Genomic DNA, 14,999 nt, shown 5'->3' on the forward strand with positions numbered 1-14,999 from the left:
AGTCGCACTCACAGACAAACCTGCGAGTTATAACATGTCAAACAGGAATGTACAGGAAAACAAGTTGCACAGAATCTGGGTTTGGAGAGTTCTGAAAGCTGAGGGAGGAATGACTGAGAATGAATTGCACCTGTTGATAGTGCTAGTGCTATGAGCTGTCTGCATTGTTTTAGCAACTGATTAAAGGAATTATGCAAATCGGATAACAGCACAAACATGCCCAAAGAATTTGTGCGGAGGGGAAATTTTAAATCTGTAATTCCCCTTCTTGCAGGCTGGTTTTGAGTGTGCAATCTGACGTATTTTACCAAGCATCACTTCACCAGTGCAATCCAGACACCTATATCGACTATTTAAGAAGCTGAAAGTGCACTCTTCTGCATCATCTTGTCATCATTTGATAAAGAATTGCTTCTGTGATCAATGTGCAAACATCTCTTTGAAGTAAAATTCAGTTTACTGGCTGCTTTTCACAGGCATTATTAATGCGGTGTTAATTGTGACAGGCAAAAGATGCTAAGTTTTGTCAAGAAGTATCCATCTATAAAAAGTGACAATGACTTCATTTAAAAAACAGTGGTATAGAGTGCTGCATGAATTAGTCCTAAAACCCAAAATTAAAGAAAGCATTTTTGCACTTCCGGTTCCATCGTCCTGAAGTCAATGGGTTTTTTGAATGTTTTTTTTTTTGGTTAAACGCTTAATGGTCTGTGGTTAACACAAGTTCAATACATTTTAAACTTTATTCTGCAATATAAAATATATCAGTAATACCCTACTTGTTTTTTTGTTTTGTTTTTAAGATTTTACGTGTCTTGAAAATGGTGGTTGCTAACAAGTGACTAAATGGTAATACAGAGGTTGTCATGTACATTAAACATAAAATTAGTCTATGCACTAGTCAGCATTTACAGCCCTGTTTTGTTTATACTTACACTCTCGCAAACTATTCTGACTCAAACATTCCAACTTATACATTTTAATTAAGATATAAAGAGATCGGATGTTTAAGCTGCATTCACACTGCCAGTGACTTAGGCCTGGTTTCACAGACATGGCTTCGATTAAACCAGAAGTAGGCCGTAGTAAAATTAGGACATTTAAAAAAAATTTTTATTTTTAAATGTATCTTTTTTAAACATGCCATAAAGGGATAGTGCACCCAAAAATGAAAATTCTGTCATTGATTACTCACCCTCATGTCGTTCCAAACCTTGGGAATCTTCGGAAAACAAATTAAGATATTTTTGATGAAATCCGAGAGCATTCAGACCCTTTCATAGACAGCAATATAATTAACACTTTCAAGACCCAGGAAGGTAGTAAAAACAGTCCATGTTAAAATAGTTAAAATAGTCCATGTGACTCCAGTGGTTCAACCTTAATTATATGAAGCGACAAGAATACTTTTGTGTGCAAAAAACAAAGAAAAATAACGACTTTATTCAACAATTTCTTCTAGCCTGTGTCAGAGTCTTACGCTGTTGACGTAGTGTAAACAGTGCAGTGCTTCCAAGTTCTACAGCAGAATGACTCACGTGAACAGCGTCGGCCAATGGTAAGCCGGCTTTCTGGAAACGCTGCACTGTTTACACTTCGTCGCTTCATAAAATTAAGGTTGCACCACTGGAGTCACATGGACTATTTTACCGATGCCTTTACTACCTTTCTGGGCCTTTAAAGTGTTCATCAAATTGCTGTCTATGGAGGGGTCTGAGAGCTCTCGGATTTCATCAAAAATATCTTAAGTCGTGTTCCAAAGATGAACGAAGGTTTTACGGGTTTGGAATGACAAGAGGGTGAGTAATTACTGACAGAATTTTCATTTTTCGGTGAACTAACCCTTTTAAAAAAGCATTTAACATTTGCATAAAGTTAAGCATATCTCAACTTTGTTGCGTCACTGGACACGCCTCGTGTCGCCAGCTCCATTGAACTGAATGGGATTGTGTCACTTTGTTGCTACGTGTCGTTGGTGGTGTGAACGCAGCTTTAATGGTGATGACGCTGAAGTCATGTGACCATGTGTAGTTTGTTTATAGCCTAACTAACTTTTTACTTCTGGTGATTGTCACAGAGCTTATTTTCAGCAATAATCCAAAAGCAAGTGGAACAACTGTATTGGCTTTTTTGTCAAAGGATGCTAACTTCTGGATTGTTCTCCAAAAATCTGTCACCCCTGCAGCACATTATTAACGTGTTTAGCACTGGATTGCAGGTGGTTAGTGAATAAAACAGTCTCTCTTTATATTAGGTGTCTTTAACAACTATGTACTTGCATCAAAAAAATGAAATGTTAGGTACAACATACTTATTAGGCCCTATTTTAACGATCTGAAACGCAAGTGTCAAAACGCGAAGCGCAAGTAACTTTGTGGGCGGGTCTCGGCGCTGTTGCTATTTTCCCGGCGGGATAAATGGCTCTTGCGCCCGGCGCAAATCTAAAATGGGTTGGTCTGAAGTAGCTTCATTATTCATAGGTGTGGTTTGGGCGTAACGTGAATAAACCAATCCGAGCGTCATCCAACATTCCCTTTAAAAGCAGGTGCGCAAGTTCCATTATGGATTGCTATTATTATGGCGTATTTACCAGGCGCACGCCAGGAGCGGTTCACAGCCGAGGAGACTGATGTACTTTTAAGAGCAGTGAAAGACAGAGAAGTGAAGTTGTAATGTTGTACATTATGGTAAAGGTGATTTCACAGTCTTTTTTTTTTTCAGTCTTTCAGTTTTTTCAGTTTTTCAGTCGATTTTTGTTCCTGGCTCTTGACGGACAAACCAATTTGTCAGATGTCCTTATATACATATATGTCTTGCCACTATTGGGCAAACAGGTCTTATCCTTAATTATTACAATTAGCCTGAATCATTTGTAAGCTAGATTTATGCCTATTTTTTCACATCTTCGTGGCACACCACAATGATTTCCGTCATATGACGGATGAAGATGAAGATATCTCATGTGTTAATATTTTTTTAGTGTAACAATTTATGATTTGCAAAAATAACTTGCATCTGTGTAGATTACATGAGCAAAGTGTATGCGCGTTGTGCACGCTATACATTATGGTCAAGCATGCGCCCTTAAAATAGCATAATGAACGCGCCACTGACTTTAGACTAGGTTTTTTCTGGTCAGTGGCGCAATTGTTTAATGAAACAGCAAAATAGCACCAGGGATTGTTTGCGCCGCAACACGCCTCCTTTTTTGCGCTGAACCGCCCAGGGAGCGCAAGTGCATTCACTAGTTTAGCGACGTGCTTCTGTGGAGGGAAAAGCGCGCTTTGCGCGGGTGCAAAATAGGAATGACACATGCGTCGGTGTACAAAGTCAATTGCGCTGGGTGCAAGATAGGGCCCATTGTGTTCATGTTGTACTGCAAATCACTTTTGCTGCTATTGGGGTGGGATACAGGTAAGGTTAGGGACAGATTTGGTGGTTTAAGGGTGGCTTAAAAGGTAAAGGGAACGGTCAAAAGTATGTATGTGCACAACAAGTGCATTGTATGAAATTATTAATTGAAATGTTACTACAGTAATTAAAGACAATTAATATAAAGTGGGACCTATAAAACAGAGAAATTTGTGCTAAAATACAGCACACAAAATGGCACAACTGTTTAGTTTAGGACAGAAAACACCTTTATCTGACTGTAATGGAGCAAGTCATAGAGAGAAAAAGAAAAACGGACGACTAAAACGCAAAGCCGACATCCAAGTCACCCTTCTCATGCTGCCTGCTGGAAATCCATCTGAATCATGGATAAAAATATCTAGCCAGATAGCGGCAGGACATTCGATTCCAGTCCCGACTTTGACCGAAATAGTCAGGAGAGAGCAATGAAACAAGGAGATGAGGAATAAAGGACAGATGAAGGTAAAATGTTGAAAACTAAACCACGCAGGGCAGCCAAGCACCAGAGCCGTGTCACGTACAACTTTAAGGATGAGAGAATGTACTAGATCAATACTTACATGAGGGTAGTACTCCATGACCAGCAGGTACTCCATCCGCCCATCTGCTGTGAGACGCTCATCGCCGACGATAAAACGAGCAATGTTCTCGTGCTCCAGAAGAGGGATTCGGTAGATGGAGCGCTCATTCACGAAGTTTTGCCGATTGGCATAGGTAAAAACTTTCACAGCAACCGGGCGTTCATCGAGCGATCCTTTATAGACAGAACCATAGCGCCCTCGACCAATCAACTGCAAGAAAAAATTATTCAGGTGTGAATTCTAGCAGTTACATGATAAATACAGATGGTTCGAGTTCATTAGAATACAATTCAAAATCCAAATATGATCATTTCTGCACATATTTGATGGCAGCTAGAAGAGCTAAACTCACTTCGAGGAGCTTTAAACTGTCTAAATCCAGAGACGGTTCTGATGGTGCGGCCTCTATCATGTCCATATTGTGCAGGCCCTGTTTACACTCGCCTGTAACAAACACAGTATGCACAATCAGAACACGCTAACATTATTGCGTGTCCTTCATTTGCAAATAGCCAATCATAACACTGAGTACTGAATCTCACCCATCATCATGCGATAGCCGAAGAACACCGCCACAATCAGGACCGCTACTATGGAGACAGTCGCGAGGGCGATGAAGATGGCCTCATCTCTGTGTAAAGGCTGTTGATCTTCTGGAGGAAGAGAGAAGAGACCAGAAGAAAGAGAGGCACGTGAGACATTCAATCGTAATTTGCATTTAAGTTCGTATTTAGTGTCTTTGTGTGTGAAACGCCTGAATTTGATATAGAATGTTGAAAAATGTATCAACATACTGTCAGTTTAACGTGGATTATTGTTTTAAAAACGAAAAACGAACCAAAATGATTTACTGTACAATAAATGCACTTATAATTGAAGTATAAAAAACATTCCAGAGGTTTGATAAGCAGAAATATTTTTGCTAATGTGTTTAAATGAATTCTTCGAAACTGTAAATAATTTTGCACTGACAAGATTAAAATAAGCAACTTTATTACACTATTCACATACAGTAACATACAATATTGTTCAATGGTTTGGGGCTGGTAAGGTTTTTAATGGTTATGCAAAAATTCTCTTCAGTTCACCAAGGCTGCATTTATTTGATAAAAAAAACAAACAGTGAAAACAGTAATATTGTGAAATTATTACAATTTAAAATAACCATTTTCTATTTTATTATATTTAAAAATGTAATTTATTCCTGTGATGCAAAGCTGAATTTTCAGAATCAGTATCACATGATCCTTCAGAAATCTTTCCAATATGCTGATTTGCAGCTCAAAAACGTTTCTCACGATTATCAAAGTTGAAAATAATTATTTGGAAACTGTGATACATATTTTTCAGGATTCTTTGATCAATAGAAAGTTCACAAGAATACTATTTCTTTGAAATTTAAATATTTTGTAACATTATACATGTCTTTACCTTCACTTTTAAGTCTATTTAATGTGCCCTTGTTAAAAAAAATAAAAAAAATTTTTTTATTTTTTTTTATTTATTTAATATAGTTCTTTACCCAAACATTTAAATGGTAGTGTATACTTTGGTCAAGTGACTATACTTTCTAGTGTGTGTATATGAATGTTTATCCCGGTCATAAAACTCATATTTAACATGTATTGAATCCAAAACATTCCTTCAGTCCTTGCACTCAATGTGCAGTAACTTCATGAAGATCTGCTCGCGATTTGGTCAATCCTGAACACACACAAATCTGTCCACAAATTTTGTTTAACACTAACAGTCCACCCTCCGAGATACATTTTAACTTCTGTTTGAAAAAAGGAAAAGAAAAAATAATTCACAGTTGGAAATGAGAAGTCTGAAAATGTTCTGGTCTGTCATGTACGTGAGCCATACAGACTCCTGCCGCCCAAAATCCAATTAAACCCAGCGCTAGTTTTCTTTAGCTTTTGATTCTTTTCACTTTCTCCATTTTCTCACTCCGCTTCAGACACAGAGATGTCCTTGCATACAAGAGTGAGAGCTTCAAGGCAAGAGAGCCTCTCCTACACAAAAAGAGCTAAAGAGAAAGATGAGTGGGAATGATAAAACCACAGCTATGGACTTCAGTTTCAAGCTGAGAGAAAGAGAACAAACACTTAAAATGGCAGGACAGCCTCTTCAAACCAACTACGGTCACAAAAATGCTATGAGTTGAAGATTAAATGGAACTTTAGATTAAACTGAGCTTAAAATGTTGTGCCAGTTTACGTGTTTTGATAAATTTGAGGATTGATGCATGCAGAACACAGTAGGAAATGTGGAATTTAGCTGTGTTTATCTTCAACGCAATGCCAATGTATGGGATACAATATACATGCAACTCCACACTTTTGTCCATATTTTTGAGCTGGACCCTCCCAGGTCCACTGCAGCAGCTAGAACAGCACGGCTCAAAAAGGTTTGGGTTTCTCAAGACGGATCAATAAATATGAGATTTAAACCACAGCAGTGCCTTGGTCTGCAAGCTGGTGTTCGCTTCTGGAAAGTGATCTCTCACACACACTCATATATAGCCACGCTCTTTTAACGCTCAGAGGATAAAACACAGGCATTTATAGGTATCGACGTAAAAAAAATAAGCTCTCTCATTCTCATATATACATAGACACTGTTTACATGTCTTGGAGCCGCCAGCATTTAGCTCGGAGGCAGAATGTCTGAGTGTCCCTCCCTCTTCCAGACTACGCCAACAATCCTGTTGCACTTCCTGTATGTCTCCTTCCAGCCCTCCGTCCATTATGAGAGCTCTCCTTGCTTTCTCACGTCTCCATATTTTCATATACTACCGGTCCAAATTTTAAATAATTAAGATTTCTTAATGTTTTTGAAAGAAGTATTTTGTGCCCACCAGAACTGCATGTATTTGCGACACAAATGTTGAGAAATGTTATTACAATTTAATAAAACTGTTTTCTATTTATACATATTTTTAAATTTTATTCCTGTGATGTGAATTTTCAGCATCATTACTTCAGTCACATTGTACTTCAGAAATCATTCTAATATGCTGATTTGCTGCTCAAGAAACATTTATTATTATTATCAATGTTGAAAACAGTTGTGCTGCTTAATATTTTTGTGGAGAATACCTATAATAATATAATATAATATAATATAATATATATATATATTTTTTTTTAATTAATACTTTTATTCTATAAAGATGAATTGATCTAAAGTGAAAGTAAAGACATTTATGTAAATAAATGCTTTTTGTATTCAAAGAATCCTGAAAAAAGTATCATGGTTATTAAGCAGCTAAAACTTTTTTCAACATTGATAAAAAAAGAACAATTTTAATAATTGATAATAATACTGTATAATATTACTGTATTTTTGATCAAATAAGTGCAGCCTTGGTAATCATAAGAGACTTCTTTCAAAACATTTAAAACATAAATGAATTATTCCAAAACGTGTATATCCATAAAATATTCTGGAATCATGGAAATTTAAGGATTATACCATTATATTATTTGAATTACCATGAAATATATGTGACATGGCATTTTCACTGTCACGCAAGATAAAAATGAATATAATTAGTATTGTCATCATTTAAAATGCAGTAAATGGTTAAACATTTCTTTGTCTTACATGGACCTGTTGATATAAAAACTGCTTTGTCTTTATATTTTTTACATTTCTGAGCCAAATCTCAAAATTGTCCTATGGTGTGACTGTCTGCATTGTTCAATAAATAACAACTTTTATAAATTAAAAAGAAAAACATACAAAAGATAAAAAATACCTCAGGCATAATTTTACAAGTGTCTATTTTATGATGAAAACTTTTTTTCATCCATATATTTCTAAAAGCGTAGGTTTTGAATACATTTTGTCACTGAAAACATGTCCTCCGGTGTGACACCATATCCTGATTTTAGATCGGGCAATTCCACTGACAAGTTTAATTAGTTGAAGGACCCCATTCAAGGTCATGTTACTGTGAAGCTCATGACGTGCACATGGAAAAGTCAGAATTGTTCAAATATTAAACTTTTTTGGAACCTCTATAAAAGTGGTAATGTCTGTTGTCCTTTGGTGTGACTCCCATGTATTCTTAATTCTTACTGTCACACCATAGGACACATTTCAGTAAAAATGTTCCAAAAAACAGTGAAAAAATTGACCAAGTTAGTGACCCTTTATATTTTCTCAAACATCAGACGTCACACTACATAATTAGCATTTTTTCTCCAAAAGTGGTGTTTTACAAAAAAAGGCATTTTTTACTGCTTATTTGTCAACTACCCATTTACAGATAGTATTTCTAAATATCCCCTCAACAGTGAAACAGTGCATTAAAACAGTATATTAAACATCAAATATCTTCTGATTGGCTGTGATCGTGCCACATCAAGAAATCGTTTTATGGTCAGTGTGACGTTGACCAGACAAATTAGTTGTCATTGAAAATAATGGACACAGTGTAAATGCCCACTTAATAAGAATTCATATCTGCAAAATTGCATTTGATGATAAAAAATAACCCCAGTTACAATTTTCAAGCAAAATAATGGACAAAGTTTTGAAATGAAAAAATAGCAGATACACTGTTCAAAATGAAGACAAAAAAAGTATTTGGACAATTCCTGAGCTAAGAACAGAAGACCTTCATGGAGACTCGTGATGTGATGCATTTAAAGAGTTTGTTTCTCTCTGTAACCTCGTGACTGTCCTTGCATCACGTATGGATCTGATCTTCTGTCCTTCACATACTTTGAGACCGATCATCAGGACAGATGCAGTTTCCCTGGGTAACCAGAACTCTTCTGTGATTTCACCAACTCCCACTCATGATGCCTGGCAACAGTATGCAGTCACTCACAACCTTCCTGCAATAAAGTCGGACTTGCCTAAATTTCCTCACTTTCTCTTTTCTATTAGTGTCAGTGCTTTATGGTATTAAAGAGACAGCACTAAGATATTAGTAGCTTATATAGCTTACCACTATACCATATGAAATTACAATTTTGTGGATTTTAGTCCATGTCCATTAACTTTGAAGCCATATGTATATGCAAATATATTCTTTAACATTGACAACAATTAACTTATTCCAGAAATAGTATTACAATTTTTTCTTTTTTTAGGGAAAACAGACCAAAATACTGATGACTCATCCTGCACTACACAGAAATTTGTCCAATCAAATGCTCTCTAGAGTGAGAATGTCCCTCCCCCTACGCATGGCTGTGATGTAACTAGAGACTTTTGGGTAATTTTTAACAACCTTTCAAGCTCTATTGTCTCACCGTTCTGTTTTAATAGGAAACACCGGACAGAAAGCTGTACTCGTCATGGAGATTTCCTCATTTACTTATGTCATTATGTCATTCCAAACCTGTATGACTTTTGTTCTTCTGCTGAACACACACACACACACACATAAATCAACACAACATTCTGATGAGCTGTTTTTGTTCATGTCTCTTCAGAACACTTGGATTAAACCGCTTGCTTCATATAGATTACTTTTGCGTTGTTTTTAATGAATGTTTTAAAGCATCACATTTTTTAGTTTGCATGGACTTTCAATTAATGCACACAAATAATGAAAGAATATTAAAAGTGTCTTCATTTGCATTCAAAGATGAATGAAAGTCATACAGGTTTGGAATAGGTGAGGGTGGTAAATAATGATGGGTGAACTATACATCCGTTCTTATACAGAAGTACACGCAGTCCATAATGATCAGTTTGTGCAAAGAGCAAAACAAAATTCTTACATTACAATTCAAAAGAGAGAGGGACAAATATATTAATTCAAGACTAGTGTGAGAAACCTTGAAAACTGATTGTGTGAAAGCACTAGAATGATGAACCATTCCCCCCCCAAAGGGATTGTGAATTTGTGATTGTGTTGTGATTATATATGAGTACCACACAGGGTCTTTTCCAACAGACAGGCAGTCACATCTTAAGATATGCATCAATCCATCATACAAAGCCTGTGCAGGAGAATTTCAAAGACTACCGACTCAAAGACATCAGGGAGACTCAAATGGGAGTCATTCATGAGCAGGCAGACTTTCATGCTGCCATTACATCAACAGGACTCAACATCACTACATGAAAGACACATTTCATGAAGGTGGGGCTTTCTGACACCTTGCAACCATTCAGAACACCACCACCCACCCCCCCAAAAAGGCCATAGCAAGCGCACAGCAACACACACAAAAACAGGCTATCAGTGACTGGCAGAAATTCACATGAATAGCCATGCTATAAAAAATTATTTGGGTCTGGTTTTCATCTATGATTTGGGAGGTCTTGTTGCATTGCACTTATATTGTTATTAGGGTTGCACGATTAATCAAAATAAAACTGAATAGCAATACGGCTATACATTTATACCACCACTGGCTGTTGAATGCTCGATTCTGATTGGCTGACAAACGGTCTAATAATTATTTTCCAGTAACTTATTTAAATGAATTGGTAACACTTTACAATAAGGTTGTATTAGTTAACATTAGTTAATGCATTAGTTAACATGAACTAATGAACAACACCTCTGTTCAGCATTAATCTTTGTTAACGTTAGTTAATAAAAATACAGCTGTTCATGGTTTGTTCATGCAAGATTTTAAGAATGCATTAGTAAATGTTGAAACTAACATTAACAAAGATAAATAAATGCTTTATAAGTGCAGTTCATTATTAGTTCATGTTAACTAATGTTAGCTAATGAACCTTATTGTGTAAAGTGTTACCAATTAATTTAATTACTGGACATTTATGAAGTAGCTCTGTTGCCAACATAAGCTACATATCACTAAAAATTTCGGTTATTTCAAAGGTCGTTTCAAAGGCTTATTAAAGAAAATGAACCAAAACCCACAAAGACACTGATCATGCAAACAAATGATGATAAAACCATAAGATAAAAATTACATGGAAGGCAAACAAGATTTGCAGCAAGTGTCAATCAACACAGAACATTTATTTGTACATTGTGCACTTCTCTCTTCCTCTCGATCGATACACTCGTATTTTGAGTGTGATTCATCGGCCAAAAAAGAGAAAAACACAAAATAAAGAGTGTTAAAGATAGCATTGTTTATTAAATAATATTTTCAAAATGTAGATATTGCAATAAATTCGTTATAGTGAATTCTTTTAGCCACGATAATAGTGTAGTGAAAATCTCGATATTGTGACAGCTCTAGGTGCACTCTAAATTGACTTTATAAGCCTAATAAGCCTTTATTTACCCGCACTATTATTTGAATAGAGTTTCATCAAGCAAACTCATTCCCGGCTCTCAAAACACTCTTGCCATTCACTGTGTAAAGGTTAAGGTTAAAAGAGGCAAAGCTAATGAATAAATTAATTAAGGGAAAAGAGCAGATGCTTGTTCACTCACAGCTCCGCTGGCAGACAGCTCATCAGCACAATAAAATGATGGACTCAATCTGGCGAGCACAAGCACAACTACAGCGTTTTTGGCACACAATGTTGTGGAATTTAATTCTTACAGGCACACACGCACACAGACACAGACACACACTGCTGGATATCAGCTCGATGGCACAACTCAGAGCATAGCTTCTATATAGCAAGGGCTCCCTGCAACTGAATTAAAGCACAACAGTGACTGCCCACTTTTTCCCCTTTTCATTTTCTCCATAGGGATTGCAGATCAATAAAGTGTTCTAAGCTATCTGTGCCCAAAGAGTTCCACCGTCCACTAGCATCCCTTGCATTTTGAATCATATTTATTAAACATTACAGCTAATTTATTTGTGCTCTCGCATATCAATAAGGGAATAGTACCGCATCTACACCGGGCCATGCCGCTTGCGTGCCAGTTGTTTACCACATTTTTACCTACCATTTACCATATTTACATAAAATATGAAGGGAAAAAAAAGGATTTCGTATGGGCCTGGTGATTTGTCATAGCAATAAAGCATGAAAATTGAGAGAGGGAGAAAAAAGAGGTGGAGAGAGACATAACAAAAGAGACAGACAAAATATCAGCAGGAGCTCTTATTCAGAAAAAAACGGGACAGATTTCATAGAGCAATATGAAGACAGGAGATGACAGATACACTGCAGAGACTCTGCATGTCTGTTTTGCAGAGATTGAAAGAGTAAAAGCACTGACCACAATACACAAAAGAAGATCTATAACGGATTGCAATGAATTGTCTGTGAGGAAAAACTACAAACAAACCAACAAACGCACCAGGATCAAACAGGAAAGTGCTATACCTGCATTAGGGTTTCGCAAACAAGAGCATCCTAAAAATGTGCTTGCTTCCTATTAGTCATCAACAATCAATTATTTTTAAAGCTGATACATCTCGCATTAAATCACAGGAAGCAGAAATGAATTGTGGTTCTATTGGACAGGGAAATGAATTATGTTTCACACCAATGTCACTAGGCTACATGACGCAACAGTTTGAAGTCCGTGTGAACCGGAAGTTGCAACCGACTTTACTTCAGTGTTGTAGGGCTGTAATCTCCCAGTCGATTATTAGTCGATACGTTCTGGCTCGACCAAAAATCGGATTGGTCGATTTAATTAGTTTTGCCGCGTTCATTTCATCAAGTGGAAAGCACTAATTGCTAATTGGGGTGTTTTCAGACCACCCCTCTTTCACAGGTAACAGTCTGTCTTCAGAACACCCCCCTTGTTTTCACTTCTTTTGGATTAGCCCAACCCACTGGTGAAGAGAGACAGATTGAAGTAGGCTACTTTGCTGTATATTATTTATTTAATTGTGAGAGCGTTTTCCTAGCCAGTCCTCTTCTACCATGTAAACAAAGACATCGGCAGTGTGGCAGCATTTAAAAAAAAAATAGAAAATGGGAAAAAAGTTGAATGCTAATTTTGCAAGCAACAGTTTGCATAGCACAGCTCGACGACAAACATGATATCAACTAAAAACGGTAAGCTAACTTGTCTGCGTTAGGTTGCCCCGTCTGTTTTGAGTTGCCCCATCCCTTTTATTATTGTGCAAACTGCAAATTTATTTATAGTATTATTTATTGGATTTGGACACTTTATTATTTTATTTTTTATTTGGAGCCTAATGCGCGATGCGCTAAGCCCGCTGTTTGTATTAGTTTTGAGCCTATGCTTTATTTTTCAGTTATGCACTTTATTTCGTTTCTGCTCCTGATCTGGCTTGTTTAATAAATATTCCTTTTTTATTAAAGTGGACATGCCTTTTGTGTTTAAGAGTAAAAGATTTGAGTTAATAGTCTATTCGTGTCTCAGCCGCGAAGCTGAGCTGATCCTATGTTCGAGCTGCTCAGAGCGGCTGAAATGATAGTGTCAGTCAGTTATTATAAAACATATGACAAAAACAATTGTCTAAATTATGTAGCATATTCCTCAAAAGTTCTTGTGATGATATCACTAGTTGACAACATAGTAACAGTAACAATTTTCGGAAATCATAGGCTATGATATTGCACAGGTGCACGTGATGCAACGCTGTCAGAGCGGACAGACTCGTGTGTCAGACTCATTTCAGTCCAAAATAATCAGGTCAAAAACGATTTAATATACTGCAAATAGCCTACTAGTTTTTTTATGTTTATTTATAATTAATTTAGGCAGACAACAAGGCCACCAAGTACTGCGCACAGTGCGCAGCTAATTAATTTAACGTTTTTTTTCCTAACGTCATTTTTAGTCGTTTTTTTGTCGAAAATTTCAGGACTTCAGTCGACCAAGATTTTCTTTGGTTGATTACAGCCCTACAGTGTTGTGACATATTTCCAAATGAAATTTTGAATAGAGGGCAGGGTTTTACTTTAGCGCACCTCCTCTCCATCTCTTGCTCATAGCAGACTGACGGTTGGAGGGGAGTGGTTAAGGATATTCAACCCAAGCCATCAAACTGAAGGAACGCCATTCCAAAGCGGAAGTAACTTTTCAGATTTTGATTAAAGATTACCACGACACAAGATTTTTTTTTTTTTGTTTTTTTTGGGATAGTTCAACCAAAAGTGAAAATTCTGTAATTGATTACTCACCCACATGTCGTTCCAAACCCGTAAGACCTTTGTTCATCTTCGTAACACAAATGAAGATATTTTTGATGAAATCCGAGAGCGTTCAGACCCCTCCATAGACAGCAATTTAATTAACACTTTCAAGTTCCAGAAAGGTAGTAAAAACATTGTTAAAATAGGCCATATGACTCCAGTGGGTCAACCTTAATTTTATGAAGTGACGAGAATACTTTTTGTGCGCAAAAACAAACAAGATTAACAAGTTTATTCAACAATTTCATTCTCCAACGCTGTTTACGTTGTATCCTGCGCATGCGTCGTGGTGCTCACGTGAACAGCATCGGCTGTAGATCTCAAGAGCGCTGCACTATTTACAACGGAAACTACTTAGGAAACTGGCACAGGCTAGGCCGAAATTGTTCACGAAGATGAACAAAGGTCTTACGGGTTTGGAACGACATGAGGGTAAGTAATCAATGACAGAATTTTCATTTTTGGGGGAACTAACCCTTTAACTTGCACAGGTTAATTGTTCACCACAAGACTATAAATGTGCACTAACAAAGTAAATAGTGTCAATTTTGATTTCATGAAGGCTTTAACTCAGTGGTTCTCAACCAGGGGCCCAAACATCCTAGGACCTCAAGATAAGGTGGTATAAGACAAAACAATAGGGGTGTAATGGTTCCTGGTTAAAAATCTAACCGTACAGTTGCACGCACTTGCACCGCGGTTGATCTCAAATCTGACGACACATATATAAATGGTTTGTTGAAAATAACAACACATAAAACACACAGACAGAGTTACACCAATGTATAACTACACTCTAAAAAAAAGGTTCTATATGGCATTAAAAATGGTTCTTGGCTCGTAATCATAGGGGAACCTTTTTAAGTGCTATATAGCACCAATTTTGGTGCTTCAGTAGTGCTTCAGCGGTTCTTCACCGGTTCTTTGACTAAGGTGCTATATAGCACCGCTAACTATGGTGCTATATAGCACCGC

The 14,999-nt window shown here is 36.9% G+C and overlaps 1 protein-coding gene across 2 annotated transcripts in view; it reads right to left on the reverse strand.

The window, feature by feature from the left end:
• Nucleotides 1–14,999, reverse strand: part of bmpr2b (bone morphogenetic protein receptor, type II b (serine/threonine kinase)) — a 106,214-nt gene that overhangs the window by 21,236 nt on the left and 69,979 nt on the right. The window contains exons 4-6 of one of the 2 annotated variants that reach the window (XM_079822006.1): nucleotides 4,538–4,648; nucleotides 4,348–4,439; nucleotides 3,975–4,205 (exon numbers count right to left, since the gene is read on the reverse strand). The exons of the other annotated variant lie outside the window; for it this stretch is intronic. Coding sequence (XP_079678132.1) covers nucleotides 3,975–4,205; nucleotides 4,348–4,439; nucleotides 4,538–4,648 — 434 coding nt within the window. The remainder of the gene's footprint in view (nucleotides 1–3,974; nucleotides 4,206–4,347; nucleotides 4,440–4,537; nucleotides 4,649–14,999) is intronic. 2 annotated transcript variants of the gene reach the window in all.

Source organism: Gobio gobio (genome assembly GCF_949357685.1).
Source record: "Gobio gobio genome assembly, chromosome: 7".
NCBI classification, from domain to species: Eukaryota; Metazoa; Chordata; class Actinopteri; order Cypriniformes; family Gobionidae; genus Gobio; species Gobio gobio.